At 41.0% G+C, this 25928-nt stretch overlaps 1 protein-coding gene across 9 annotated transcripts in view; it reads left to right on the forward strand.

Moving 5' to 3' along the window:
• The window catches only part of rubcnl (rubicon like autophagy enhancer), a 74590-nt gene extending 54981 nt beyond the window's left edge, over positions 1-19609 (forward strand). For all 9 annotated transcript variants that reach the window (XM_043700357.2, XM_043700356.2, XM_043700365.2 and 6 more), the window contains 4 exons: positions 4352-4413; positions 5991-6144; positions 12383-12473; positions 15508-19609. In XM_043700357.2, the coding sequence (XP_043556292.2) occupies positions 4352-4413; positions 5991-6144; positions 12383-12473; positions 15508-15620 (420 nt within the window). In that variant the 3' untranslated portion in view covers positions 15621-19609. The remainder of the gene's footprint in view (positions 1-4351; positions 4414-5990; positions 6145-12382; positions 12474-15507) is intronic.
• The last annotated feature ends 6319 nt before the right edge of the window (positions 19610-25928 follow it).

Here is a 25928-nt window from a genome sequence, read left to right on the forward strand (position 1 = left end):
GTCTAAAGCCCTAAAGGATTGTTTCACATCCAATGGAAATTTTCCTGTGCATCCACCCACCTCATCTACTGAGTCCATTGTTCTTGATGTGGCCCCCTCTAAATTGGGGAGATGGGATGCCAACTCAGAACACTTCACAGTACATCTCTGGGACCCACCAGACAACCCTATCGCCCTGTGGCTGATCGCTTCAACCACCCCTTCCTCCTGCCCAAGGACATGAGTTCTGGGCTGCCTCCAGCACTAAATCAAGACTTCCAATGACTGGAGGATGAATGTCTCCTCTTTTGCCTTCAAACACCATGGCATCATCATTGACCACTAGTTTCCAAATATCGTTTCCCCCACCGCCCCCTCCCCCAACCACCCCCAAATAAAATCTCTTCCCAGATCCAACCCTTCAACTCGGCGCCACCCTCTTGAACTGTCCTACCCGTCTAGCTCCCTTCATACCTATCCACCCCACCCTCCCCATTGACCTATCACAATTACTGCCCCACCTGCATCTACCTATTGCCTTCCCATTCCCACCTCTCTATCTCAGCACCCCCCCCCCCCTCACAAATTCCTAAGAAGGGCTTGTGCCCATAACATCAGGTGCTCCTGCTCTTCTGATGCTACCTGACATGCTGTGCTTTTCCAGCATCACACTTTTTGACTTTGACATAACTGACTACAAAGCGAAGTTGGGATCGAATAGCTGACAAAATGTATCCTTCTCCAGCAAGCTCAAAGCATTCTCTGCTCGTTTTTGAGCAGAAGGTTGGTGGAAATCATGTCACCTATCCCACCAGCCGCAGATGCTGCTGTACCCATAGTCACCGCCATAGACATCAGATCGGCCTCCTTATGTGTGAACTCAAGGTAAATGACCAGCTTGATGGAGTCCCTGGCTGAGCTCTCCAATCCTGTGCAGACCAGTCAGCGGGAATATTTGCACCATCGCTTAATCTCTCCTTGCTATGATCTGGAGGCCCCGCCTACTTCAAGAAGACCACCATCATCTGAAATACCATGCAGTGTGCCTCAATGATTACCACCTGGTGGCTCTGCCATCCATCGTTATAAAGTGCTTCAAGAGATTAGTTATGACACGCATCAACTCCATGCTTCCAGATTTCCTTGATACTTTTTGTAACTTGCCTACCATCATAACAGGTCCACAGCAGACACCATCTTCCTGACCCTACACTCCTCATCCCTGGAACATCGGGACAACAAGAATGCCTACGTCAGGTTTCTACTTGACTATATAGCTGTGCTATCAACACTAATATCATTCCAAACACATTCCCCTCTAACTGGATTCTCCACTTCACAAACAGACCACTGTCAGTAAGGATAGGCGACAACACATCCTCCCTCCATGATCATCCTCAACGCCAGTGTCCCACTCTGCTCCTTAAATACATGTGACTGTGTGGCCAAATTTCACACTAGCTCCATTTACAAGTTTGACGTCACTATTGTGCAAGATCTGACCTACAATGACAACAGTATAGGAAGGAGATTGCATGCTTCACTGAATGGTGTAAACAAAATTGCCTCATCAATATCAGCAAATCGAAGGAACTGGTCATCGACTTCAGGAAGCAGGGTGGAGGGCACGCCAGTGTCTGCATCAATGGTGCTGAGGTGGAGATGGAGTGCCAAGTTCCTGGGAATGACAATCACCAACAATCTCTCCTAGTTCACCCACATTGACACTATGGTCAAGAAAGCACAGCAATACCTCCCCTTCCTCAGAAGACTAAGGAATTTTGACATGTCCACAAAGACACTTACAAATTTTTATACGCGCACCATAGAAAACATCCTATCTGAGTGCATCACAGCTTGGTCTGGCATCTACAATCCCCGAGACCGCAAGAGACTAGGGAAGTTGTGAACACAGCCCAGTCCATTACACAAACCAGCCTTCTATCCATTGAATCCATCTCTACTTCCTGCTGCCTCAGGAAAGCAACCAACATTATCAAAGACCCTTCCCAACCTGGTTATACTTTCTGCCCATCAGGCAGACAATATAAAAGTTTGTATGGCCGTGCAAAAAGATCTAACAGCTGCTTTCTCCGCTGTTATCCGAATGGACCTCTTAACATTTAAGGTTAATGTCTCTGCACTTTCCTAACAGCTGTGACGCTGTATCCTGTGCTGTGTTCCATTACCCTGATGCACTTGTATGGTCTGCCTGTAAAGTATATAAGGCAACACTTTCACGTGTACAGTATTAAATCAAAGGTGGTTCTGGTTGATTTATTAAGCCCATTCCAACTTAACAGTTTTATTATGATCCCAGGTAATCCTGGACTGGTTCAATCCCAATGTGAAACTTGATTCAATAGACTGTAATAGTTTGTTTTTTTTTGCTGACTGATTACTGTGGAGGTCACTCTCACTGAACATAGTCACGAGGTTACAAGTGCTCTTCTAATGAAAGACCTCAGTTGAAGAAATTGTGAACCTTTTTTTAAAAATGAGCCACACCGAAGAAATATTTTACACTATACAGAAGTCCTGTTAGAAGCTGACTTATTACAACAATCACAAATTGGTTCAGCCCTTTGACCCTCAACTATAAACTTACAGATACTCGAGCCTCAGTAAATGGTCACCCCATCTCACTTTAATGTTCCTTGTTCAGTAGACATTGCTGCAGTTATCTTTGCCTTCACTTGATGTTGTCTTTAGTTAGTTTTCCAGAGACCACTGAAGAAATTGTTCACCATTTGCATTTATTTTTGTAAGCATGATTTTGTTAAATTCCTCTGAAATTGGACCACTATGCCTTACTGACCACTTAGACATGTGAGACTTCTTTTCTTCTGTGAAGTCTGTTTTGGAGACCACTCCAACTGCATTGTGGCTGGTACAGGCTTATATGGAAGAAATCAGCATTGCTGCCTTAGATTTTATCCTATTCTGGCCTTGTATCTAATGCACTGAACCACTCTCACCTTTTTTAAAAACCGCATTAAGATTCAAGAAACAAAATTTCAGACAATCTTGCACCAGTAACCAAACTCTAAAGTGACTAAAACTCTTTCCCTTCTGAACACCAAGATACTACAAATAATGCATCCACTTTAGAAACTAAATTTCCCCACAAAAAATAATGAACCTTTTATCAGTTTCTATATTTCAGATGGTGATGATCCATCATCTCCCCTTAGGAGATGAATGCTATTATTAGCACCATGACAAGTATAACAAAGTTCAATGACCACCCCCACCACCCCCTCAATTTTTTTTTTTGAATGCTCTTTACTGGAGAGAATTGTTTGGTGTTCTTTTGTTTATTATCTAGTGTCCACAACTGAAGATGTGAGTCATACAGCACTGAAACAGACACTTCGGTCCAACCAGTCCATGCCATATGTAATCCCAAACTAAACTTGTCCTATTTGCCTGTTCATGGCCTATATCCCTCCAAATCTCTCCTATCGTGTACTTATTCAAATGACTTTTAAACATTCTGATTATGCCCACGTCCACCACTTCCTCAGGAAGTTCAATCCACATGCAAACCACTCTCTTAAAAAGACACGAGCAAATAGTTTTTAAAACCTTCCTCCTCTCCCCTTAATATGCCTTGAAATCCCCCGTCCTTGGGAAAACACACCCTACCATTAGCCCTATCTATATCCCTCATGATTTTATAAACCTCCTATAAGGTCAGCTCTCAAGCGCCTAACACTTCAGTGGCAGGGGGGAAAAAAAACTTCCCTGCCTTTCTTTATACCTCAAACCTTCCATATCCAGCTAAATTTCTTGAGCCCTCTCCAGCTTAATAGCTTTCCTACAACAGAACTTGGACACAGGATGGAATGGATAATTCTATCCTTCTAATTACTGTCCAGAATTAGAACCAATTTGGATAATATAGTTGGTAGCGGCCAGCAAAGTTCATTTTTAAATTCACTAAACTGTAACGTTTGACTTTCGAGTTGTTTTGGATAGTTTTATGTCTTATTGACATGTCCAAGGTACTCTGTGCTGCTGGGAAGGGTGGTCAGGTTCTGATAGTTGATGTGACGAAATGTGCCTAAGTCCAGGTGATGTTGACTGACCTTCCCATGTACTTGCTGCTCACTAAGAGATGCAGGTTCTACTGAAATTTCAGTCTCCTCTCTGTTCAAATCAACATCCATAATAGAACCTTAAAGTGACCTGTCTCAATTGTTCACCTGCTATAACAATGCAGCAAAGCTGCTGCATTGTTGTTTGGAGATAGTAAAACAAGTTTTTGACTTGCAACATTTTGATTTATTTTGCTGTGTAAGTGGTTATCTGTATCAATAAAGGGAAATGCAATAATGCAAAACTTTTTTTTTAAAATTGTCCCCAACAGGAAATTCAAGAACAGTTGATGCACATCAAAAAGCTGCTAAGAACCTGCAGACTGGCTGAAAGGTATCTTCCTTTTCTTTTGTAAATATGTGGTAAACTCAGTGGTTGGATACAATCCCTTTGACCACTCGCTTACCATTGTGCGTGTGTTATCGGTGGCGCAGTTGGTCTTGAGTTTGAGAGTCAAAATACCACGTGAGACTTGAGCCCAAATTCTAGCTGATACTTCTGCACAGCACTGCGGAAAAGATAAACTCCCAGAGATGCTGTCTTTTGGGGGCCATGATGTTAAACGGAGACCAAGTCTCTCTCAAGTTCTAACATAGGACAGGGGCTGGTGGGAGGAAAGTGTGATTCCCTAGAATGCTGACCAATTTTAATGTCTCCAGTTTAAGGAGACCATTATTTTAATATGGTCATTATCACATTACAATTTAGCTTTGGGAGCTTGCAATCTTCAAACTGATGGTGTGGTTCCCACGTTATGGGGAGGGAACGTCCCAAAAATAACTTCAGTGGCTGTAAGTATTTTTGGGACAGCTGATTTCAGAAAGGTTTTAATTATCTGTCCCTGTTCTCATCTGCTCTTTTCTCACCACCCCACCCGCGGCCCATCAAGTATGAGTCAAAAACTGTGGTGCTGGAAAAGTACAGCTGGTCACGCAGCATCCAAGGAGCATAAGCTCTTGTGTTCGAAACGTCAACTATCCTGCTCCTCGGATGCTGCCTGACCCTGTTTTTCCAGCACCACTTTTTCTTTTTGCCTCTGATCTCCAGCATCTGCAATCCTCACTTTCTCCCCATCAAGTTTCTCTGTAGTTATAGACATGCTCACCCACTGCACTCCCCATCTCATTTTGGAGTCTAATGTATTCACCCCTCTTTTCTTTCCTCTTTCTTTTACAACTTTCTCATCTGTCCATCTCCTTTCTCCCTACCTTCTGAAAAGGCTTATTTCTAAAGCTGGGTCAAGAGATTAATAGGTTTCTTTTAAAACTCAGGTGAGGGTTATAGCCCTGATTATGGGGTAAATGGAATTAAGCTACAGATCTGTCAGGATCAGTAGTAGGTAGCTCAGTGGTTAGCACTGCTGCCTCACAATGCCAGGGGACCTGGGTTTGAAACTGCCCAGAGTGTTCAGGGATGTGTAGGTTAGATGCATTAGTCAGGGGTAAATGTAGAGTAATCGGGTAGGGGTAGGGGAATGGGTGTGTGTGGGCCCTCTTCAGAGGGTCAGTGCGGACTTGTAGGGCCAAATGGCCAGTTTCCGCACTGTAGAGAATCTATGATTACCCTTGAATGCAGAGGACAGGGTCGAGAGACTGAGCAGCCTGAACCATTTCCTATCTTAAGTTCCTTGTTTCTACAGAGTCTTTTTAAAAACCAGAATCAAAGCTGACCTGTTTTGAGATTTTCCAAATTTCTAGCAGTGAAAATTCAAGCAAATTATTTGCAAAGGGTGTCACTGGAAATGATTTGCTTTTACTTTTTTTGTTGTTAAAGTTTCCACATGTATAATGTGGTCTGTCTTTGTAGATGCAGTGGGTTATTCTAGGTGATTGTCTGAGTGGTTTGATGCTGCTGCTAATTGAGATGCTACATTTGGTTACATCTGGTGTCTTCCTGTCCCCATCTGGCAGAGCCATGATAGAGTTCTATCGGATATGTTCCCACCTGACCGAGGAGCTCCACCTTTACTCGTTGAATGACCTGTTGATGGTGAAGCAAGGCCTGCTGGTTCCAGGCCTGAAAGATGCCCTCAAGAATGTCCTCGTTCACGTGGAAAGTTGTGAGGTAAAAAGCCAAACAAAGGTCTCTTTTTGAGAGGCTGATGTGGAGGTGCCAGTGTTGGACTGAGGTGGGCAAAGTCAAAAATCACACAGCACCCTGTTATAGTCCAACAGGTTTTTGAAACAGCAAGCTTTAACTCTCCTTTCTACCTTTGGCAACTAGTGAGAGGATACATCTGCCACAGCTTTAATAGCAAAAGATCAAAGGTTTGTATTGAACAAACCTGGATGGCTATTAAGTCCTTAATCAGTTAGAGGGGAGGTGCAGGTTTTGATTGTTTTTTAATATGTAAATCCCAGAATTTCTTTCACGTCACTGCCCCAAGATAACGTCAGGTTTTATCAGAATAGAGGTGACCCCTCTGGTCAGGCAATGTATTTTAGGTCTGAGGCCATGTTCCAAGTCTGGGAGAAAGTGAGGACTGTGGATGCTGGAGATACGAGACAAAATGTGCAGTGCTGGAAAAGCACAGCAGGTCAGGCAGCATCCAAGGAGAAAGCGAATCAACATTTCAGGCATGAGCCCTTCATCCGGGTATATTTCAAGTCTGTTTATATCTAATTCTGGAGTCAATCTGGTTTTACTTCCAAAGTAGGCATTTGTAAAATGCCACATGACTATCTATAGATTAAGTGCTTTTTGAACAAAATTGAATGTACCTACAAATACATATCTATATGGTTCGATACATTTGCATAAGTTGTATGACCCTTTGATCTTTTACTATAAATTTGTCTGTATTCTCTCTAGTTGCCTAGCTCCGAAAGCTTGGGGTTTCAAATAAACCTGTTGGACTATAACCAGTGTTGTGATCCGAGAATTTTAATATTGACTCTGAGGTAGACCTTCGAGACTGAGTGAGATGATGGTGTCAAACATCACTCCCAGAGATGTAGAGACAATGTACTGTGTAGAATTGAAACCGTATGGCAGCAGCGGGGGGTAATTTGAGGGCAGATTTGTCTCTGAGATTTCATTTTTTTTTAATGTGAGGAGTGGAAGAATTGTTTCTTGGACTGGAGGCCTGTGACCAGTGGTATTCCATAGGAATCAGTTCCAAGTCTCTTTGTAATTTATATAAATGATTTTAGATGAGAATATTGAAGGTGTGGTTAATTAGTGGTAAAATTGATTGTATAGTAGTCAGCTTAAAAAGGTTATCTAAGATTACAAAAGGGATCTTGATCATTTGAGTCAATGTGCTGCAGAGTGGCAGATGGAGTTAAATTTGGATAAATGTGAGGTATTGTGTTTTGGTAAAACTAAGGGAAGGACTTTTTACAACTAAAAGCAGGGCCTTGGGTAGTGTTATAGAATGGAAGGGTTCAGGTACATAATTCTTTTAAAGTTTGCATCACCCAATAGATAGGGTGGTTAAGAAGGCATTTAGCACATTTGCTTTCATTGCTCACTCCTTTTGAGTATAGGAGTTGATGTCCTGCTGAGTTTGTACAGGATGTTGGTGAGGCCTCTTCGGGAATACTGTCCCGTTCTGATTGCGCTGTGGAAGGATATTAAGCTGGGGTGGGTTCAGTAGAGACCTGTCAGGATGTTGAGAGATGGAGGGTTTGAGTTATAAAGAAATGTTGGATCGGCTGGAATTTGTTTCACTCGAGTGTAGGAGGTTGAGGTGTGACCTCCAGTTTACAAAATCTGAAGGGGTATAGATAAGGAGAATGGCACATGTCTGTTCCCTTGGATGGGGTATTTTAAAAACTGTGGGGCATATTAAGATGACAGAAAAAAGATCTTTAACTGCAAAAAAATTGCTCTTTTTTTTTAGTGAAATGAATTTGAAATGGTGGATGTAGTTAGAGTTACAACATGTAAAAGACATTTGGATAGATATGTGAATAGGAAAGGTTTGGTAGGAAATGGGCCAGGAGCAAGCAAGTGGGACTAGTTTAGTTTGGGATTATGTTCAGTATGGACTGTTTGGGCCGAAGGGTCTGTTTTCCGTGCTGTATGTCCTAGTCACTAATCTTGCCAATGTGCTTGGTGCACACTTTTTGGTTGCTCTGATTCACTTTAAAACAGTGACTGCATTTTTTTTTAAAGGTAATGCATTGACTGTGAGGAGACCATAGTGTGTCTATTATTTTTTGTACAATGGGGTTCTCCATTTCCCATAGGAAAATGTATTCCCACAATTTGGACAATATTATTTGTTAAAACTAAATTGTTAAGATTATTGCATGACTCCAGTTTGGTATCTAAAAAGTAGAAGCTTGAGGTTCCAATCGGCAACTTGAAAAGATTTTGCATGATTCACAAACTAAATATATCATTTTGTGCAAGGGAATATGGTTAAATTTCTTCCCATTTAATTGAAAAGTTAGTTTCATCCTGAAAATGTTTTTTGTTTTTATGTAGTAGAATGTAGCTAATATGGGTTTGCCCATACGTAGAATTCCTGACATTTTAACAAATCCCAGAATCCTGTGTTTTATTGATTGCTTTAAATGTCTTGCCTCCTTCAATTTGTTTACAAGTATCCCAACGTTCCTCTGCACTTGCTGCTACTCTTTCAAAATGGATTACTTCCATACATTCCACCAATCTCCCGTCTCCAAGGTTCCACATTCAGTCACTTTGCTTCCGGTTTTTCTCATCTGCAAATTTTAAAACTGTGTGCCCTGTTTAGACAAGTCATTAGTATTAATCATGAAAAGTAATAGTCAGGCAATGACCATCTCCAAAAAGAGAGTATCTAACTATCATCCTTTTGACTTGCAATGACATGCCCATCATTAGGTCTCCCATTATGAACATCCTAGGAGTTAGTATTGACCAGAAACTGAACCTGACCAGCCATGTCTTTCCAGATGCGCCGGGCAGCTCAGAAGCTTGGAATTCTGCAGCAAGTAACTGACCACTTGATTTCTCAAAGCCTGCCTACCATCAAAGCACAAATCTTGATTTTGATTTAGTAAGAGAATAAAAGGTTATTGAAAGAAGGCAGAAGAATAGGATTGAATATATTAGCAATGATCAAATGGTGGAACCGACCTACTGGTCCGAATGGACTAAATCTGCTCCTGTTTCATAGAATCTCCGCAGTGTGGAATCAGTCCCTTTGGCCCAACATGTCCATACCGACCCGCTGAAGAGTAACCCACCCAGATCCATTCCCATACCCAATTATCCAACACTTGCCCCTGACTAATGCACCTAACCTACACATCCCTGAACACTATGGACAATTTAGCATGGCCAATTCACCTAACCTACACATCATTGGACTGTGGGAGGGAACCCATGGAGACATTGGGAGAATGTGCAAACTCAACACACAGTTGCCCAGGGGTGGAATCTTCTGGTCTTCAGTCAGTAATGTGATGAAGTACTCTCCATTTTGCCTGGAGAAATGCAGCGCCAATAACACTTAATGTTCAGCACACCAGCTTGACAAAGTAGCTTTGATTTGCACCCCATTCACATTCACTCCCTTCTCCATTGCACACACTGCTACAGGGCATCAGAGCATCAATCTGAGATGCACTGCAGCAACTGCTAGGGGAGGTGACAGTCTAGTGGTATATTGTTGACCTATTAATCCACAGACCCAAGTAAATTCTATCTCCAAAGTTTGTGCGAAGATTTGTAGCTCGGGTGCTCGTTGTTGTGGTTCTGTTCGCCAAGCTGGAAGTTTTTGTTGCAAACGTTTCGTCCCCTGGCTAGGCGACATCATCAGTGCTTGGGAGCCTCCTGCGAAGCGCTTCTTTGATGTTTCCTCTGGTGTTTATAGTGGTCTGTCCCTGCCGCTTCCGGTTGTCAGTTTCAGCTGTCCGCTGTAGTGGTTGGTATATTGGGTCCAGGTCGATGTGTTTGTTGATGGAGTTTGTGGATGAATGCCATGCCTCTAGGAATTCCCTGGCTGTTCTCTGTCTGGCTTGCCCTATGATAGTAGTGTTGTCCCAGTCGAATTCATGTTGCTTGTTGTCTGCGTGTGTGGCTACTAAGGATAGCTGGTCGTGTCTAGTTGATGTTCATGTATGCGGATTATTAGCTGTCTTCCTGTTTATCCTATATAGTGTTTTGTGCAGTCCTTGCATGGTATTTTGTACACTACATTAGTTTTGAGGAAACATCAAAGAAGCGCTTTGCAGGAGGCTCCCAAGCACTGATGATGTCGCCTAGCCAGGGGACGAAACGTTTACTACAAAAACTTGCAGCTCAGCGAACAGAACCACAACAAATTCTATCTCCCTCTGGATATTGATCTCCTATCCTTTGACCACCACCCATCCCACAAGCAATGTGGTTGAACCTTAATTGTTCTGTAGGCAATTGGGAATGGGCATTAAATGCTGCCTAAGCCAGGACACGCTCACCTTGTGAATAATGTTTTTTAGAAGGTCTCACCAAGCTCCTTTTCGATAGCACCTTCCAAAACCCATGACTGCTTCCAACTTGAAGGATGAGGGCATGTTCCCCTCCAAGTCACTCACCATCCTGACTTGAAAATCTATTGCTGTTCCTTCAGTTAGTCATATGGATGTACAGCATGGAAACAGACCCTTCGGTCCAACCCGTCCATGCCGACCAGATATCCCAACCCAGTCTTGTCCCACCTGCCAGCACCCAGCCCATATCCCTCCAAATCCTTCACATTCATATACCCATCCAAATGCCTCTTAAATGTTGCAATTGTACCAGCCTCCTCCACTTCCTCTGGCAACTCATTCCATACATGTACCATCCTCTGCATGAAAAAGTTGCCCCATACGTCTCTTTTATATCTTTTCCCCTCTCGCGCTAAATCTATGCCTTCTAGTTCTGGACTCTCCGATCCCAGAGAAACGACTTTGCCTATTTACCCTGTGCATGCCCCTCATAATTTTGTAAACCTCTGAGGTTACCCCTCAGCCTCCAACGCTCCAAGGAAAACAGCCTCTCCCTATAGCTCAAATCCTCCAACCCTGGCAACATCCTTGTAAATCTTTTCTGACCCCTTTCAAGTTTCACAACATCTTTCCAGTAGGAAGGAGACCAGAATTGTTTGCTGGGTCAAAATCTGTAAACTTTTTCCTCATGTCCCTATGGGTATCCCTACATTTAAGGACTCCAAGTTAAAGAAGACCGTTCACCATCATGCTAATCATGGATGCTGGTTTAGCCAATGACGCCTACATCCTGTGAAGGAATGTTTCAAAAACAAACCCTGGGGTGATCCATTGTATATCTACATCTTATCTGTAAAACAGCACCTCTCCAATTACATATCCAGGCTGCTAGTATCTCGTAAAGTTCAAACCTTTGCTGATAAGCCTGTTCTTTACCACTTCATCAAATGCCTTTTGGAAGTTCACATCAAATGCTTTGTTTCTTTTATTCATTCACAGGATGTGGGTGTTGCTAGCTAGGTCAGCATTTATTACCCAGAGGGTAATTAAGAGTTAACCCCCAATGTGGTGGGTCTGGAGTCACACATAGTCCAGACCAGGTAGCTTCCTTCCCTTTATGGGCGGCAGTGGTTAGCAATATTGCCTTAGCGCCAGAGACCCGGGTTCAATTCCCGCCTCAGGCGACTGACTGTCTGTGTGGAGTTTGCACATTCTCCCCGTGTCTGCGTGGGTTTCCTCCGAGTGCTCTGGTTTCCTCCCACAGTCCAAAGATGTGCAGGTCAGGTGAATTGGCCATGCTAAATTGCCCGTAGTGTTAGGTGCAGGGGTAAATGTAGGGGAATGGGTCTGGGTGGGTTGCGCTTCGGCAGGTCGGTGTGGACTTGTTGGGCTGAAGGACCTGTTTCCACACTGTAAGTAATCTAATCTAAAGGACATGAGTGAACCAGATGGGCTTTTCCAGCAATTGACGATGGATTCATGGTCACCATTAGACTCCTAATTCCAGGTTGTTCGTTTTTCATTGCATTCCAGTTCTACCATCTGCAATGGCCAGAACATTACCTGGATCTCTGGATTAATAGTCCAGCGATAATACCATTAGGCTATTGGCCCCCAGTGAAACCCTCATTGAAAAGCTCACGCAAGTTGGGTGAGCACTGTTTGCTGATTTACCTTTATTATTTTACGAATGATAATGAGGAAACACTGACTCCACAAAGTCTAAAGGCTAGTACATAACAAGTAGCATTGGCACAGAAAATCAGCACAAGTTTAAGATTTAGAATTTCTTGTAATTTGCCTACCATCTAGTGGCTCAGTGAGGGACTGGATTGAATTGAACATTGTTAATGGGAGGGTGCTCTCTTTTTACATGTTGTGTTTTTAATATATAGTTATGTCTGGCCAAGGGCTTCATCTGTGAGTTTTGCAAGAGCAGAGATGTTCTCTTCCCTTTTCAGACAGACCAATGCAAACGATGTGATGGTGAGTATTAATTCAAGTAACTTTTTCTGGAAACTAACATCACTTTCTGAAACACTTCTGTATGTACTGTCCAAATCTTGAGTGAAGACTTTTTTTGATCCACTGTTCCCAGTCATAAAGGTTAATTAAACTTTTCCAGCCTCCCTTTCTGCTCATCCTCAGTAGTATCATACTCCATAGTTCTAATCTACACCAACTGATTAGATTTCTAACTTGTGCTGGATTGACTAATTACAATTAAAATGCGGCAAGCACATTAGTTTACATTGACAATACGAAGTATAGTGTTCATTTTGATCGCATCTGAAATATTAATGTTTTTTTTTTTAAATTCATTCACTGGCTGGGCCAGCATTAATTACGCAGAGGGCAGTTAAGAATTAACCACATTGCTGTGGGTTTTGAGTCACGTGCAGGCCAGACCTGCTGAGGATAGCACATTTCCCTCCCTAAAGGACACTAGTGATCCAGATGAGTTTTTCTGACAATCGCTGGATTTGTGGTCCTTATTCGACTCTTTAATTCCAGATTTTTACTGAATTAAAATTCCACCATTTGCTAAAGTGGGATTTGGACTCTAGTCTCCAGAACATTATTGCGGTCTCTGGATTAACAGATCATTAAACACCGTGGCCCTGCAATGAAATGGGCAGTATGCTGCTAAAGGCTAAAAATGAGATGTGTTATGGACCAGACCTGATCCTGCAAAATATATCCAGGAGGTAGGGTACAGGTTAACTTTGTTATTTTTATCTTATTCAAAGGCAAGTGTAAGGCATGGTGTTCCAGATATGACTTTTGATTGGTCCACTGCTCGGCTTTAAGTAATACACACTTTATTCTTGCGCCATAGTTAAAATGCAAACAGCAAAATAATTGACAACTTTAATTCTACTGAAATATTTAACAAAATATGTATCTCAACTAATCATGAACCATTCCAATATCGTTGCATCCCATAAACCTTTGACAAAGGCAAATTCAGCAAATAGACTGTCTAGTCCCGGAGAAAGGAAACCAAAAAATCAATTCTTGATGTTGATTGCTCCTTCAGGCAGCCAACTGTCTAATTTTTAATGGTCATATTGTGACTCCTTTTACTTGCTCTTGTCAAAAATAGTCTAGCTTAATCTCTCAAAGATCACTTAGTTTGTATAAGGTCATCTTTCCAGACTCTCAAATGTCGTTTTGCTGAGCTTCATGGCTGTTTTGTACTGAGTCCGGTATTTCCAAGTCTTAATCGGAATGTGACTGAGCTATGGTTTGAGAACAGCATTGCACCATGCCATTACTTCGGATGTATGGTCAAGCCACATATTACAGACATCCTAGTGTTTCCATGTGAATGTAAGGCTCAAGTGACACCACAAACAGAAACTGGATGGCAATTGTTATCGTTATCCTGAAAGTCCTTCCAACCTGCTGTTGAGTATTTTCTCAGTGGAACTATAAATCTTTGGCCCTCTGACTCTTCAGATAGCTGAAACTTATTGCACTATTATCGTTTGTCTATTATCCTTGTTTAAATTAATCATTTTAATATCGGCTTTGGGGTTTTTTCAACACTCATGTCAAGCCTATTTTTTTTTAATGTTTTTAAGCTTTTGGTCACCTTTTTTAGGCTGTGTTTTTTTTTCTTTTGAAATTCACCTAGTTGAGGAAAGTGTTGATACTCCAGTCTCATTCCTCCTGAGGCTCCCACATAAATTGAATCAACATCAGCATCGTGGCCAAATGGTTAGCACTGCTGCCTCAAGCACCAGGGACCTGGGTTCAGTTCCACCCCTCTGGTGACCATGGAGTTGCACGTAGTCCTCCTGTCCGTGGCAACTTCCTGTGGGTGCTCTGGTTTCCTCCTGCAGTCCAAAGATGACCAGGTTAGGTGGATTGGCCGTGGGAAATGTGAGGTTGCAAGGATAGCATGAGGGGGTGAGTCTGGGTGGGATCCTCTTCAGGCGGTCAGTGTGGACTTGATGGGCCGAATGGCTCACTTCTGCACTGTAGGAATTCTATGATAAATTCCTCAAAGACCCCAGTCTGGTGTAATCAAGTTGATAGGAAATATCAACAATAACTGTTTACTTACTACAAATGTCAGTTGTAATGACAGACAATCAAAAGATATACAATCAATGTAAAACTGTTAGCTGCATCTGTAATCCTTCTCCAATGTCTACGCAGACAAATGTGGGTGTTACGGGTGGAGGAAAAGATACAGGGGAAATGCATTAGATTCAGTGGGATGATTCCATTCAAACTGGATTCAGTGGGGTGTTCTTTTTTATTTTTCCCTTTTTTTTTTTTTTGCTTCCCAAGACTATCTCTGATCTTCAGACTCATTCAGTTGTTTGTGGGAGAGACAGGGCGGTTGGCACAGTAATTGTAAAATCTTACAGCCATTACTTCTGTTATGGGCCAGGCCAGACCCCCTCAAAACACTTCAAGATAGTGGCCCAAACCTTGCTGGTTATTTTAAGGAGGTGTAATGCGGACATTCCAGGAGTGATGCATTTGGTCAACCCACCTGTTTTTAAACAAAACAATTTATTTGTAATATTACCAAATGTGAAACAAACAAAAGAAAACTGAATACTGGATAGCTTACCCAAAAGCCATCAGATCATCCCAATTTAATGATGCTGTTCCAAATACTTGCAACAATCCCCATAAACACCTCTTGGCACAAGATAAATTCAAACACAGGTTCTTACAGGATAGAAGTCCAGGAGAGAGTACCAGATTGGACCTGCTGCTTCAGGTTCAGTAGCCTTTCACACACTACTGCTTAAGAAGACAGGCAAGAGAGAAGCTGAGCTGGGAGAACTGGCTGCTCCCCTTTTATTGTGCAAGTGGTTTTTAAATTTGAAAGCCTTCTGTCTGAGGTGGTATCTGTTAGCTATTATCAAATTGGCCCTAAAATACTTCAACCCCAGACCTCTCTGTTTGTGATGGATATTAAAATTGTTAAAATTCTCCTTGTGCTTTTTAAACTTACCTGTGAAGTAACTACTTTTGTTTAAATTCCAAACACCAGAATGCAAAGCCTGCTTTCATAAAGAATGCTTCAAAACTGAACAATGTCCCAAGTGTATACGGATTCGCGCACGGAAAGAACTACTCCTGGCTTTCCAGCAGCCAGGAACATGAGCGATGTGCTGGGCATTACGGTGGATATCGTCTGGGAACGGGTCAATTTCAATTTTAAAAAGCATAAATGTAATGCCAGCTCCCACTTACTTTTTAGAAAAAAAAAAGTTGAACAGAGTAATGACGTCTGGAACGTCCACTCGTTTTGTTTTTGAAGTATCTAGCAATAAGAATGAAACTACTCTGGTATTGTTGCCTCAGTGATACCATTAATAACCACTCCTTTTAGAAGTATTGGGTTTTTTGCACTAGGGAAGGTTATTTTGTTATCAACTGAAAATAACAATTAGATTAAATGTTCATGAATCATGAGGATATTTCATGAAGTCTGAGCTATTTGCCCTTCTAATGGTTTTGTAACGTTCAGACTGGAGGCAAAATTTTTTATATTTTTACTTTGTGTAGAAGCTTTAGAACCTTTGTTTAAAAAGTTTTTTGCATGTTGTAATGTTAAGAGAACATTTTATGCAGTGGTGTGAAGCAGACGAGTATTTATTTAAATCTCAGTTTTGGTATTCTGCCCTGCTTTTGTGAACTTTTTTTTGGTGGGGGGATAACATGTAAAATTTTGATATAAAATAGGAAGGTTTAAAAAAAAATTGTCCTCCTTCCCACCAAAAAAATTTAAGTATCAGAGACAAATTATCGCTGCTCAGATGACCTTTAGAATTATTGAATGCTAAAAATGTTGCCATGGTGCTAACGTATTGTCCCTGTTGTGTTTAATTTTTTTCTTGTTCTCTTCAATATGGAGGTTCATGTCAGGATTCAGAAATGAAGGTTTTATTTGGCAATTGTTAACACCATTAGCAAATATTACAGCACTTAAATTCTTCAGAGCTAGTTTAAAAAAAATCATGTAGAATCTCTTAATTGCTGAATTGTTGCACAAACTTGTGTAAGTGAGAAGCAAAGTATGTTTTTCATATCTTTAATTTATTTTTGGGCTATTTATGGAAGTTGAAATGTAACCTTTACCCCTCCTCTGAAACTTGCCATATACTCCAAAAGAATCTATTTAACCTTTTTTGCTTAGAAAATTAATATTGGTTCAAAATGTATTATTCAAGTTTGTGTTCATCTTGGCAAAATTCCCAGTGGGTATGTTAATTTCTTGTCTCACTTAAAATATTGTGTGAAAGGATTGTAGTTTCAAACTTTTCACTTGTAAAAGTGCATAGGATCCTTTCACCCTCGTTCATGTGACTAAATATTGATCATACTTTTTAAGACTTTAAAATATATTTTAAGGAAACCTATGATGTAAATGCTATAAAATGCAACATAATTGTATTTTGCAAATCTTCTAGGATCATATGATGTCCTCATGCACTTTTTAAAAAAAAAAAATTCTTGTGGACACATTGTAAATTCAAGTGAATGGATTTAACAACTGCAAGGGCCTGCCTCAAAGCATCTAAGATTTGTTTGTTTTCTCGCAGTTAAAGGGCAACATCATTTAAACCAAGTTTACCTACCACTTTTTTTAAAAAGTGGAGATTCCTTTTAAAAACGTTACTCTGGGAAGGGTCAGTGTAAAGAAAACTTAGACCCTCAACTACCAAGTCTGCTCTTTTGTATTATTAAACAAAGTATCCTTGAAATTCTGCTTTGCAAATCTTGACTACAAATATTTATGAAATTGCTTTATCCACCGTTTTAATGGGGATGTTCAACTGTTTAAAATGGACTCCCTATTTAAAAAGGCAGAATAAGGGAATTTTATTTCTACATATTAAATATTTGGAAACTAATATTTCCACGGCATGATTTCAAGGGAGTCTGCTCTATGGACGTAGCATTAGTGATTTTTGTGAAAAATATTTTGTCATTTGTGTCGCTCCCTACATTTCCAATGGCTACTGATTCCATGGCTTGAGGCTTGACCTTTGCTAGGATACAAATGATTAACCTCATTTACGTGGTGCACCCAGGAAGAAAGATGATCTAAATTTTGATTATTTCTGTATCCCAAACTGACTTCTCCCCCTTCATTCTCTCAATTGTTTAGCAGAATGCAATTTTTGCTTAATCATATCAACGTGAAGATTGCACTGAGCTTCACTGCATTTCTCCAACTTCTGTGTTCAGTATGCATTTCCCTTAAAGATTTGGGTCACGTTTTGCTGTGCATGACATCTTCAAAACATGATCCAACAACTCACTCACTGTGCAGAACTTAAAATAGCATTTTTAGGAACTGATCTTCCCCATAGTTCAGTCCAAAATAGACAGTTTAACGCCACTGCACTTTTATGCGTAGACCAAGTCTAGAACAAATAGAACAACTGAGGTCACAAGGTAAATGTTATCATCAATAAATCAGAACAGCCTGCTGTTTTGTGCCTATGGTGTGAAATAAAATCACCAGCAGGCCTCCATGAGTGGTTGCTACTGAATATAGCCATCATTTTCTCCACTATTGTCATAAAATGAAAACTTGTAAAACAATAATCTTGCTTTGATAATCCCTTTTTAAAAATGTCTTCACCAATGTAGGGAGTATTTTCTCTTCACTTGGGAGACCAGGGACTGTAAGTACGTTCCACATCAGGTATCCTTGCCCCAAAACATTGTCCTCTTTGTAGTCTGATTTGTGGCTAGCTGCTATCATAGCGCTTAAGGATCGGAATCCTTTCCAGTCCTGGATACTTGTTGCAGTACAAAATGGAAATCCGTTATAAACCTTTTTCCCCCTCAAAATGGTATTCCTGTACTGGGAATTCAACTCCCCTATGGCAGCAATTATTCATAGATTGGTGAATAAATGCATAATCTTGAGCAACCGGCATACGGGACCTAATTGGCTGGTGTGCAAAATACTATTGCACAATGAAGTTGCATTTCTTTCATTTTTACATGATTTCTGGCTTTAATGATTGTGGCATGTAAGGAGCACAGTGCTGGCAATGCATTATATAATGCCACAAAGCAAACAATGTCTTTGTACCTTCAGTCTTGTTTTTAAGTGCCACTGTTTTTGTAGGGAGAGGAATCAAAGTAGTATTTGGACTGGAAGAAATCAATCCCTACTTTCCCAGTTGCAAACTGCAGAACAAAATGGGAATAAGATTTTAAAGCCATGCCCTTGTGGGTTATGTAATAGTTCCCATAACAAAGGGTTAAATGTGCCAGGTAATTGTTCAGACAGGCACTGACCAGATTGGAGCAATATTTCCATCATACAATGTAACTGTCTTTGGAAGAAGTGAAGAAACATTTTGTCTTTTGAGGGGAGTGGGGTGAAGTAAGAGGAGAAATTCAACTTGCTGGAAATTTTTGAATGATGGCATTGAATTGTATTATTGAAGTATTCCTTGATCCTTGCGAGGGATAATACCATGCTCTGCCAAATATAACAGTTCAATTCCAAGTACAATCCTTTTTTCTTTGTTCCATGTTCTCCAATCTCAGCAGAACAATCAATAGATCAGGAAAAGGAGACCTGAAAACTCCGATATTATAAGCAGTGACCCATTTTCAGCAAACTAATCAGAAGATCGAAGGTGAAAATATGCTAAGTCATTCCCAGAGCTGCAAAGAGGATGTAATTAACCAATTGAATCAAAGGCATTCATATGTAAACTGTGTACCAATTTGAATCCCTATTGTTAGGTACCAATGATCTTAACATTTTACTCTTGCTGGTTGCATCACGTACTAAGATGTAGTACAGTTTAAGCTTAGTTCTGGCTTGAATGAAAAGTGGAAGAGTATTTTACACCGACTATTCTCCAATATCTAATGTTCTCTTTTATGCCACTTTCTGCAGGAGACTATGCATTTTAAAGAAAAATTGCAAGTATTAAATATTGTGAATAATTGTTTTGTTATAATTTGAGGCCCTGATATTTTTTTCTTGAAGAAAATAACTTTGACACATTTGTGTATAGTCTATTTGCACTTGTATTTTCAAAAATCCATTTCACACGAACATTGTGTTCTCCCTGTGTATGTGTGGTATAATAAAATAAGATTATTTCAACACGTTTGATATCAAAGCTTTGTCTGTTCACAGATGACCCATTCTTACAAATCACTGCTTATGTGACACTTGCCTATGAGTCAAATATCACAACTTGATTGAAAAGTGTGTACTAGTAAGAGGTTCAGGGACCCTCTTGTGGTGCAGTGGTAGTATCCCTCTCCTTGAACGAAGTCCAGGCTTCAAGTTCCACCTACTCCAGAGTCTGATTAGAAAAATAGGTTTTTAAAAAAAATTAATGAGGCCCACTGCTCCACAAACCATCACAAATCTCTAAATACCCATTTAGAGTCAGATGTACAGCATGTCCAACCTATCCATGCTGATCAGATATCCCAACCCAATCTAGTCCCACCTGCCAGCACCCAGCCCATATCCCTCCAAACCCTTCCTATTCATATACCCATCCAAATGCCTCTTAAATGTTGCAATTGTACCAGCCTCCACCACTTCCTCTGGCAGCTCATTCCATACACGTACCACCCTCTGCGTGAAACGTTGCCCCTTAAGTCTCTTTTATATCTTTCTCCTCTCACCCTAAACCTAGTTCTGGCCTCCCCGACTCCAGGGAAAAGACTTTGCCTATCCATGCCCCTCATAATTTTGGTCATCCCTCAGCCTCCAACGCTCCAGGGAAAACAGCTCCAGCCTGTTCAGCCTCTCCCTATAGCTCCAACCCTGGTAACATCCTTGTAAATTATTTCTGAACCCTTTCAAGTTTCACAACATCTTTCCGATAGGAACGGGATGCAGAATTGCACGCAATATTCCAACACTGGCCTAACCAATGTCCTGTACAGCTGCAATACAACCTCCCAACTCCTGTACTCAATACTCTGACCAATAAAGGAAAGCATACCAAACACCGCAACTACCTGCAACTTCACTTTCAAGGAGCTATGAACCTGCATTCCAAGGTCTCTTTGTTCAGCAACAGTCCCTAGGACCTTACCATTAAGTGTATAAGTCCTGCTAAGATTTGCTTTCCTAAAATGCAGCACCTTGCATTTATCTGAATTAAACTCCATCTGCCACTTCTCAGCCCATTGGCCCATCTGGTTAAGACCCTGTTGTAATCTGAGATAACCCTTTTCGCTGTCCACTAAACCTCCAATTTTGGTGTCATCTGCAAACTTACTAACTGTACCTCTTATGCTCGCATCCAAATCATTTATGTAAATGACAAAGTAGTGGACCCAGCACCGATCCTTGTGGCACTCCACTGGTCACAGGCCTCCAGTCTGAAAAACAACTCTCCACTACCACCCTCTGTCTTCTACCTTTTGAGCCCGTTCTATATCCAAATGGCTAGTTCTCCCTGTATTCCATGAGATCTAACCTTGCTAATCAGTCTCCCGTGGGGAACCTTGTAGAATGCCTTACTAAAGTCCATATAGATCACATCTACTGCTCTGCCCTCCTCAATCCTCTTTGTTGTTACTTCAAAAAATTCAATTAAGTTTGAGACACATAATTTCCCATGCACAAAGCCATGTTGACTATCCCAAATCAGTCCTTGCCTTTCCAAATACATGTACGTTCTGTCCCTCCGGATTCCCTCCAACAACTTGCCCACCTCTGACGTCCGGCTCACCAGTCCACCAGTCACCTGGCTTGTCCTTACTGCCCTTAAACAGTGGCACCACGTTTGCCAACCTCAAGTCTTCCAGCACCTCACCTGTGACTATCGAAGATGCAAATATCTCAGTAAGAGGCCCAGCAATCACTTCCCTAGCTTCCCACCGAGTTCTGTACACCTGATCAGGTCCTGGGGATTTATCCACCTTTACCAGTTTCAAGACATCCAGCACTTCCTCCTCTGTAATATTTAAAGCACAAAGATCAATTTACCTGACTCTTATTCAGGACAAAAACAGTTCATGCCAGGTTTTGTCATTAGCGGAAAAATATTTACTAATGTAAAAACACACTAAGGATAACCAACCCACTACTAAAGGACTTGATTTCCAAGCTGCAGATTTTTTTTTCAGCCATATAGATGTAACCGTATCTTCCTTTTTGAGTTTACAGTCCTAAAACAAAATGCAACTCCTTGCAGAGTGAGTGAATACAATTTCATTCTTGCAATGATGGATGTTATCACCAAGAAAACACCAATTCTGAAAGCACTTGAACTCCATCTTACTGCAATTTGTCTTAAACGATTCTCCAAGCTTGTTACTCAGGACTGAGCTCTGACCAGGAGAGCAGCATCTATTGAAACACATTTGAAATATGTTTCGCTGCAATCATAATTTAGAATGCTAATCTGGCTGAATTTAAAAGCTGCTTAATGTTATGAACAATGTCTCCCTGCACAGTTCTGTAGTTAAATATTGTTGTGAACAATCATTAAGGTTTTTTTAAAGCCACTTAAGAGTCATACAGCACAGAAACAGACCCATCAGTCCATGTTGAACATGAATCCAAACTAGTCCCACCTGCCTCTGCTTGGTCCATATCCCTCCAAACATTTCCTATTCATGTAATTGACTAAATATCTTTTAAATGTTGTAACTGTACCCACATCCACCACTTCCTCTGGAAGTTCATTCCACACATGAACCGCATCATTTTTTAAAAATAAAATTGCTTCATGTCTTTTTGTTTAAATCTTTCTCCTTTCACCTTAAATATACCCCCTAGTCTTGAAAATGTTACCCTAAGGAAAAAACACCTGTCATTCACCTTATCTATGCCCCTCAAAAACTTAAATCTCTAAGGTCACCCCTCAATCTCCTGCACTCGAGTGGAAAAAGAACCAGCCTTCCCCTATGACTCGAACCTTCCATTCCTGGCAACATCCTGCTAAACCTCTTCTGAACTCTCTCCAACTTGAGTAAAACATTACTGCTATCGCTCTCAATAACTACTTTATCACTAGAACTGCTACTGTTTCAGGTTTGGGTCTAGTGTGTGTTGGAATATCATTTTTAACTAATTTCATGCAGCGTCTGGCACTAAAACTTTGTTCGTATGTTGGTACAAAATCCCAACCAGACACTTAGAAAAGATCTAACACGTGTGTGATTGTAGAGTAAACAAAGGCAAAATCCTGCTGCAAATTTGAAATAAAGACAAAAATACTGAAAATATTCAGTACATCAGGCAGCATTTGTGGAGAAAATGACGTTTCAGTTCAATGACCTTTATCGCTCCCCCACTAAATGGAAGGGACAGTCCCTAAGACGAGTTGAGCAGCAGAACAAAATTGTCATATGACTATCTTACAAATAATGTTCCACACCTCCCTATCCTCATTCCACCAACAGTGGGCAGTGATATTATAAAGTATAGGGGGGCTTACCCTGGGAATTGTCAATGTTGTAGGCTCTGTGAAGTTTTGTGGCACCAGGTTAAGCATGGGCAGAGAAACAAACTGTATAAATTTAGAACTGACCCAAAACTCTAAACCGGGCCCTTGTGAAGTGGGCCATTCCACAACAAAACTATATTAGCATCATAAGAGACTTACAGCATGGAAACAGACCCTTTGGTCCAACTCATCCATACCAATCTAATCTAGTCCCATTTGTCAGCACTTGGCCTATATCCCATTCAGATACCTTTTAAATGTTGTAAGCCTCTACCACTTCCTTTAGCAGCTCATTCCACCCTCTGCATGAAAATGTGGCACCTTAGGTCCCTTTTAAAATTTTCCCCTCATGCCCTAAACCTATGCCCTCTAGTTCTGTACTGCACCCCCCACCCCATCCATGCCCCTCATGATCTTATGAACCACTATAAGATCACCCCTCAGCCTCTGACGCTGCAGGGAAAAACAGCCCCAGCCTAGTCAGCTTCTCCTTACAGCTCAAACCCTCCAACCCTGGCTATGTCCTCATAGATCTTTTCTTAAACCTTTCATGTATATCTTGCTATAACATTACCAGCAGGCCAGTGTTCCAAAATGGGTTTGATGAGTCACTTAGGGTGATATTCCAACTCATAACCAGGCATACCTAAGAATTAGAGCATAAGATGTAGGTGTTCAGCCCATTAAGTCTATTTAACAATTAAATGAGTATATGGCTGATCTGATTATCCTCAACTCCAGTTTCCTGCCTTTTCTCCATAACCCTTGATTCTCTGACTGATTAGAGCAGGATGGGACCATTTGCCACAGCAGATTTGCCGCCGACGATTAGCCACTGCCCTTTGACCACTGCAGACGCTTAGCCACCGGCCATTGGCCACTGAAGACGATTCGCCACCGCAAATAGAAGCAAACACAATATTGGATGAACCCCATCAAGTCTTTTTGCTAAAATACAATATACCTGAGAGAATAAAATAGGGGCTATGTTGAACGTACCATCCACAAACCACGTCGATTCTGCTAAATGATATATCCAAGATTCCCTACCAAATATGATTATACGATTACTTCCTTGACTATCCAATAGTGTACACACTTCTACCAAATAAGCAGCATTCAACGTACGTCTGCATGTTTGAAATGGTGAAGTCCTTGGTACCTAATCCCAGACCACAATATATCCATTGTGACTTTGAGCAGTGCTATGAGAGAAGGTTTTCCTGAAGTTAGAATTAGGGGCTGTTTCTTTCATTTGGCGCAAAGTATGTATAGACATATTGCTGCAGTTGGAGCAACTCATCAATACAACACCGATCCTGATTATGCTTTAAAAGCAAACATGATAATTGCTTTGGCTTTTATCTTTAAAAATAAATAGCGCATAACTGTCAAATGAACTAAAATTTCATTGTTTAATATTAATGTGAGATTTCACTGCCATTATAAAGATTTTAAAAACATATTTCCTTTTTCTGGTTAAAGTTTATAACTCATTTTTATATATAAACCAATAAAATGATATTTATTTTACCTCTTTTTTTATCAATATGTAGTATGTAGTTGTATAAATAAAGGGGACTGAAAGTATGAAAGAACAGGTGGGAGAGAAAACAATCAGTACACATATATATATTTCTGGTGGTGAATAGTCTCCAGAGATCAAACAACCCCAGTGGAGAAACGCTGGTGGAGAACTGGCAGTGGCTAATCATTGGCAAAGAACCTGCCGGGGCGAACCATCACCTAGAATGAACGCTGATGAAAGATCCTGTCTCTCCTGTTCCTCTGATGCTGCTTGACTTGCTGTGCTTTTTCCAGCTGTACACTTTATCAACTCCAATTTTCCAGCATCTGCAGTCCTCACGATCTCCAATTTGCTAAAAATCTATCTCGGCCTTCGATATATTTAAGATCATGGTACCGGTGTGGCAAGGCTACAACACAGAATTACATGCAGATTGAACATAAAAGCACCATGATATAGTCAGATCAGAGCAATCCTACAATCAACAACAGGTCAAAGCTCTGCAGGCTTGTCACATCTAGTTGTGAAAAAGTGGTGGATAATTTTGTAAAAATCACAGGAGCAGGAAGCTCCATGTGTGTTTGCAACTTTCAGCCATATGTGGCAAGTGGATGACTTACCGTGGCATAACCCTGCGGTCCCCAGCAGCCTCTAGCCAATTTGAGTTGCCCTGTGCAATATCAAGAAACAGCTAGGTACAGCAAAGGCTATAGATTTTGACATCATCACTGTTGTGCTGAAGATGAGGTCTAGAAGTAGCGTGCTACTAGCCAAGTCAATTCAGTACTGGTATGACACTGACAATGCTGAAATTTGCCCAGTTATGCCCTATCCACAAAAAGTGGAACAATCTGATCTGGCCAATACTAACCCATTGGCCTATTTTCAATCAGGAGCAATGTGATGTATGTGCCATTGATACTATTATCAAATGACATTTACTCAGCAACAACTTGTGCAATCATTTCCTTTACCCGTCAAGTTTATCATAACACTTAGTGAGATCGAGAATTAATGTTGAGGACTCCTGGTTCCTCTGGAATGGATCTGATTAACAGTTTTTGACCAAACATTACCTTTACTGCTTACAGATATTACTTGATCAACTGAATATTTCTAGTATTTTCCATTCTTTTATTTCAGGTTTCCAGCAATTTCTGCATTTAATTTTCTCTGTATAGACATATACCTGTAGTTAGTTTGCACTTTCTGTAAAATGCTTTTGCAGTTGTGTGCAGTTTGCACATTCTTCCCACGTCAGCATGGGTTTCCTCCAGTTGCCTCCCACAGTCCAAAGAAGTGCAGGTTAGTTGGACTGGCCATACTGAAATGTCCATAGTGTCCAGAGATGCGTAGGCTAGGTGGATTATCCATGGGAAACGCAGGGTTACAGGTATAGGATAGCAGGATGGGTCTGGGAAGGATGCTCTTCAGAAAGTCATTGTGGACTTGATGGGCCAAATGGCCTGCTTCTACAAT

Source organism: Chiloscyllium plagiosum, unplaced genomic scaffold, assembly GCF_037043375.1.
Source record: "Chiloscyllium plagiosum isolate Xiang-an unplaced genomic scaffold, Cpla_swu_hap1 HiC_scaffold_12, whole genome shotgun sequence".
Lineage (NCBI taxonomy): Eukaryota > Metazoa > Chordata > Chondrichthyes > Orectolobiformes > Hemiscylliidae > Chiloscyllium > Chiloscyllium plagiosum.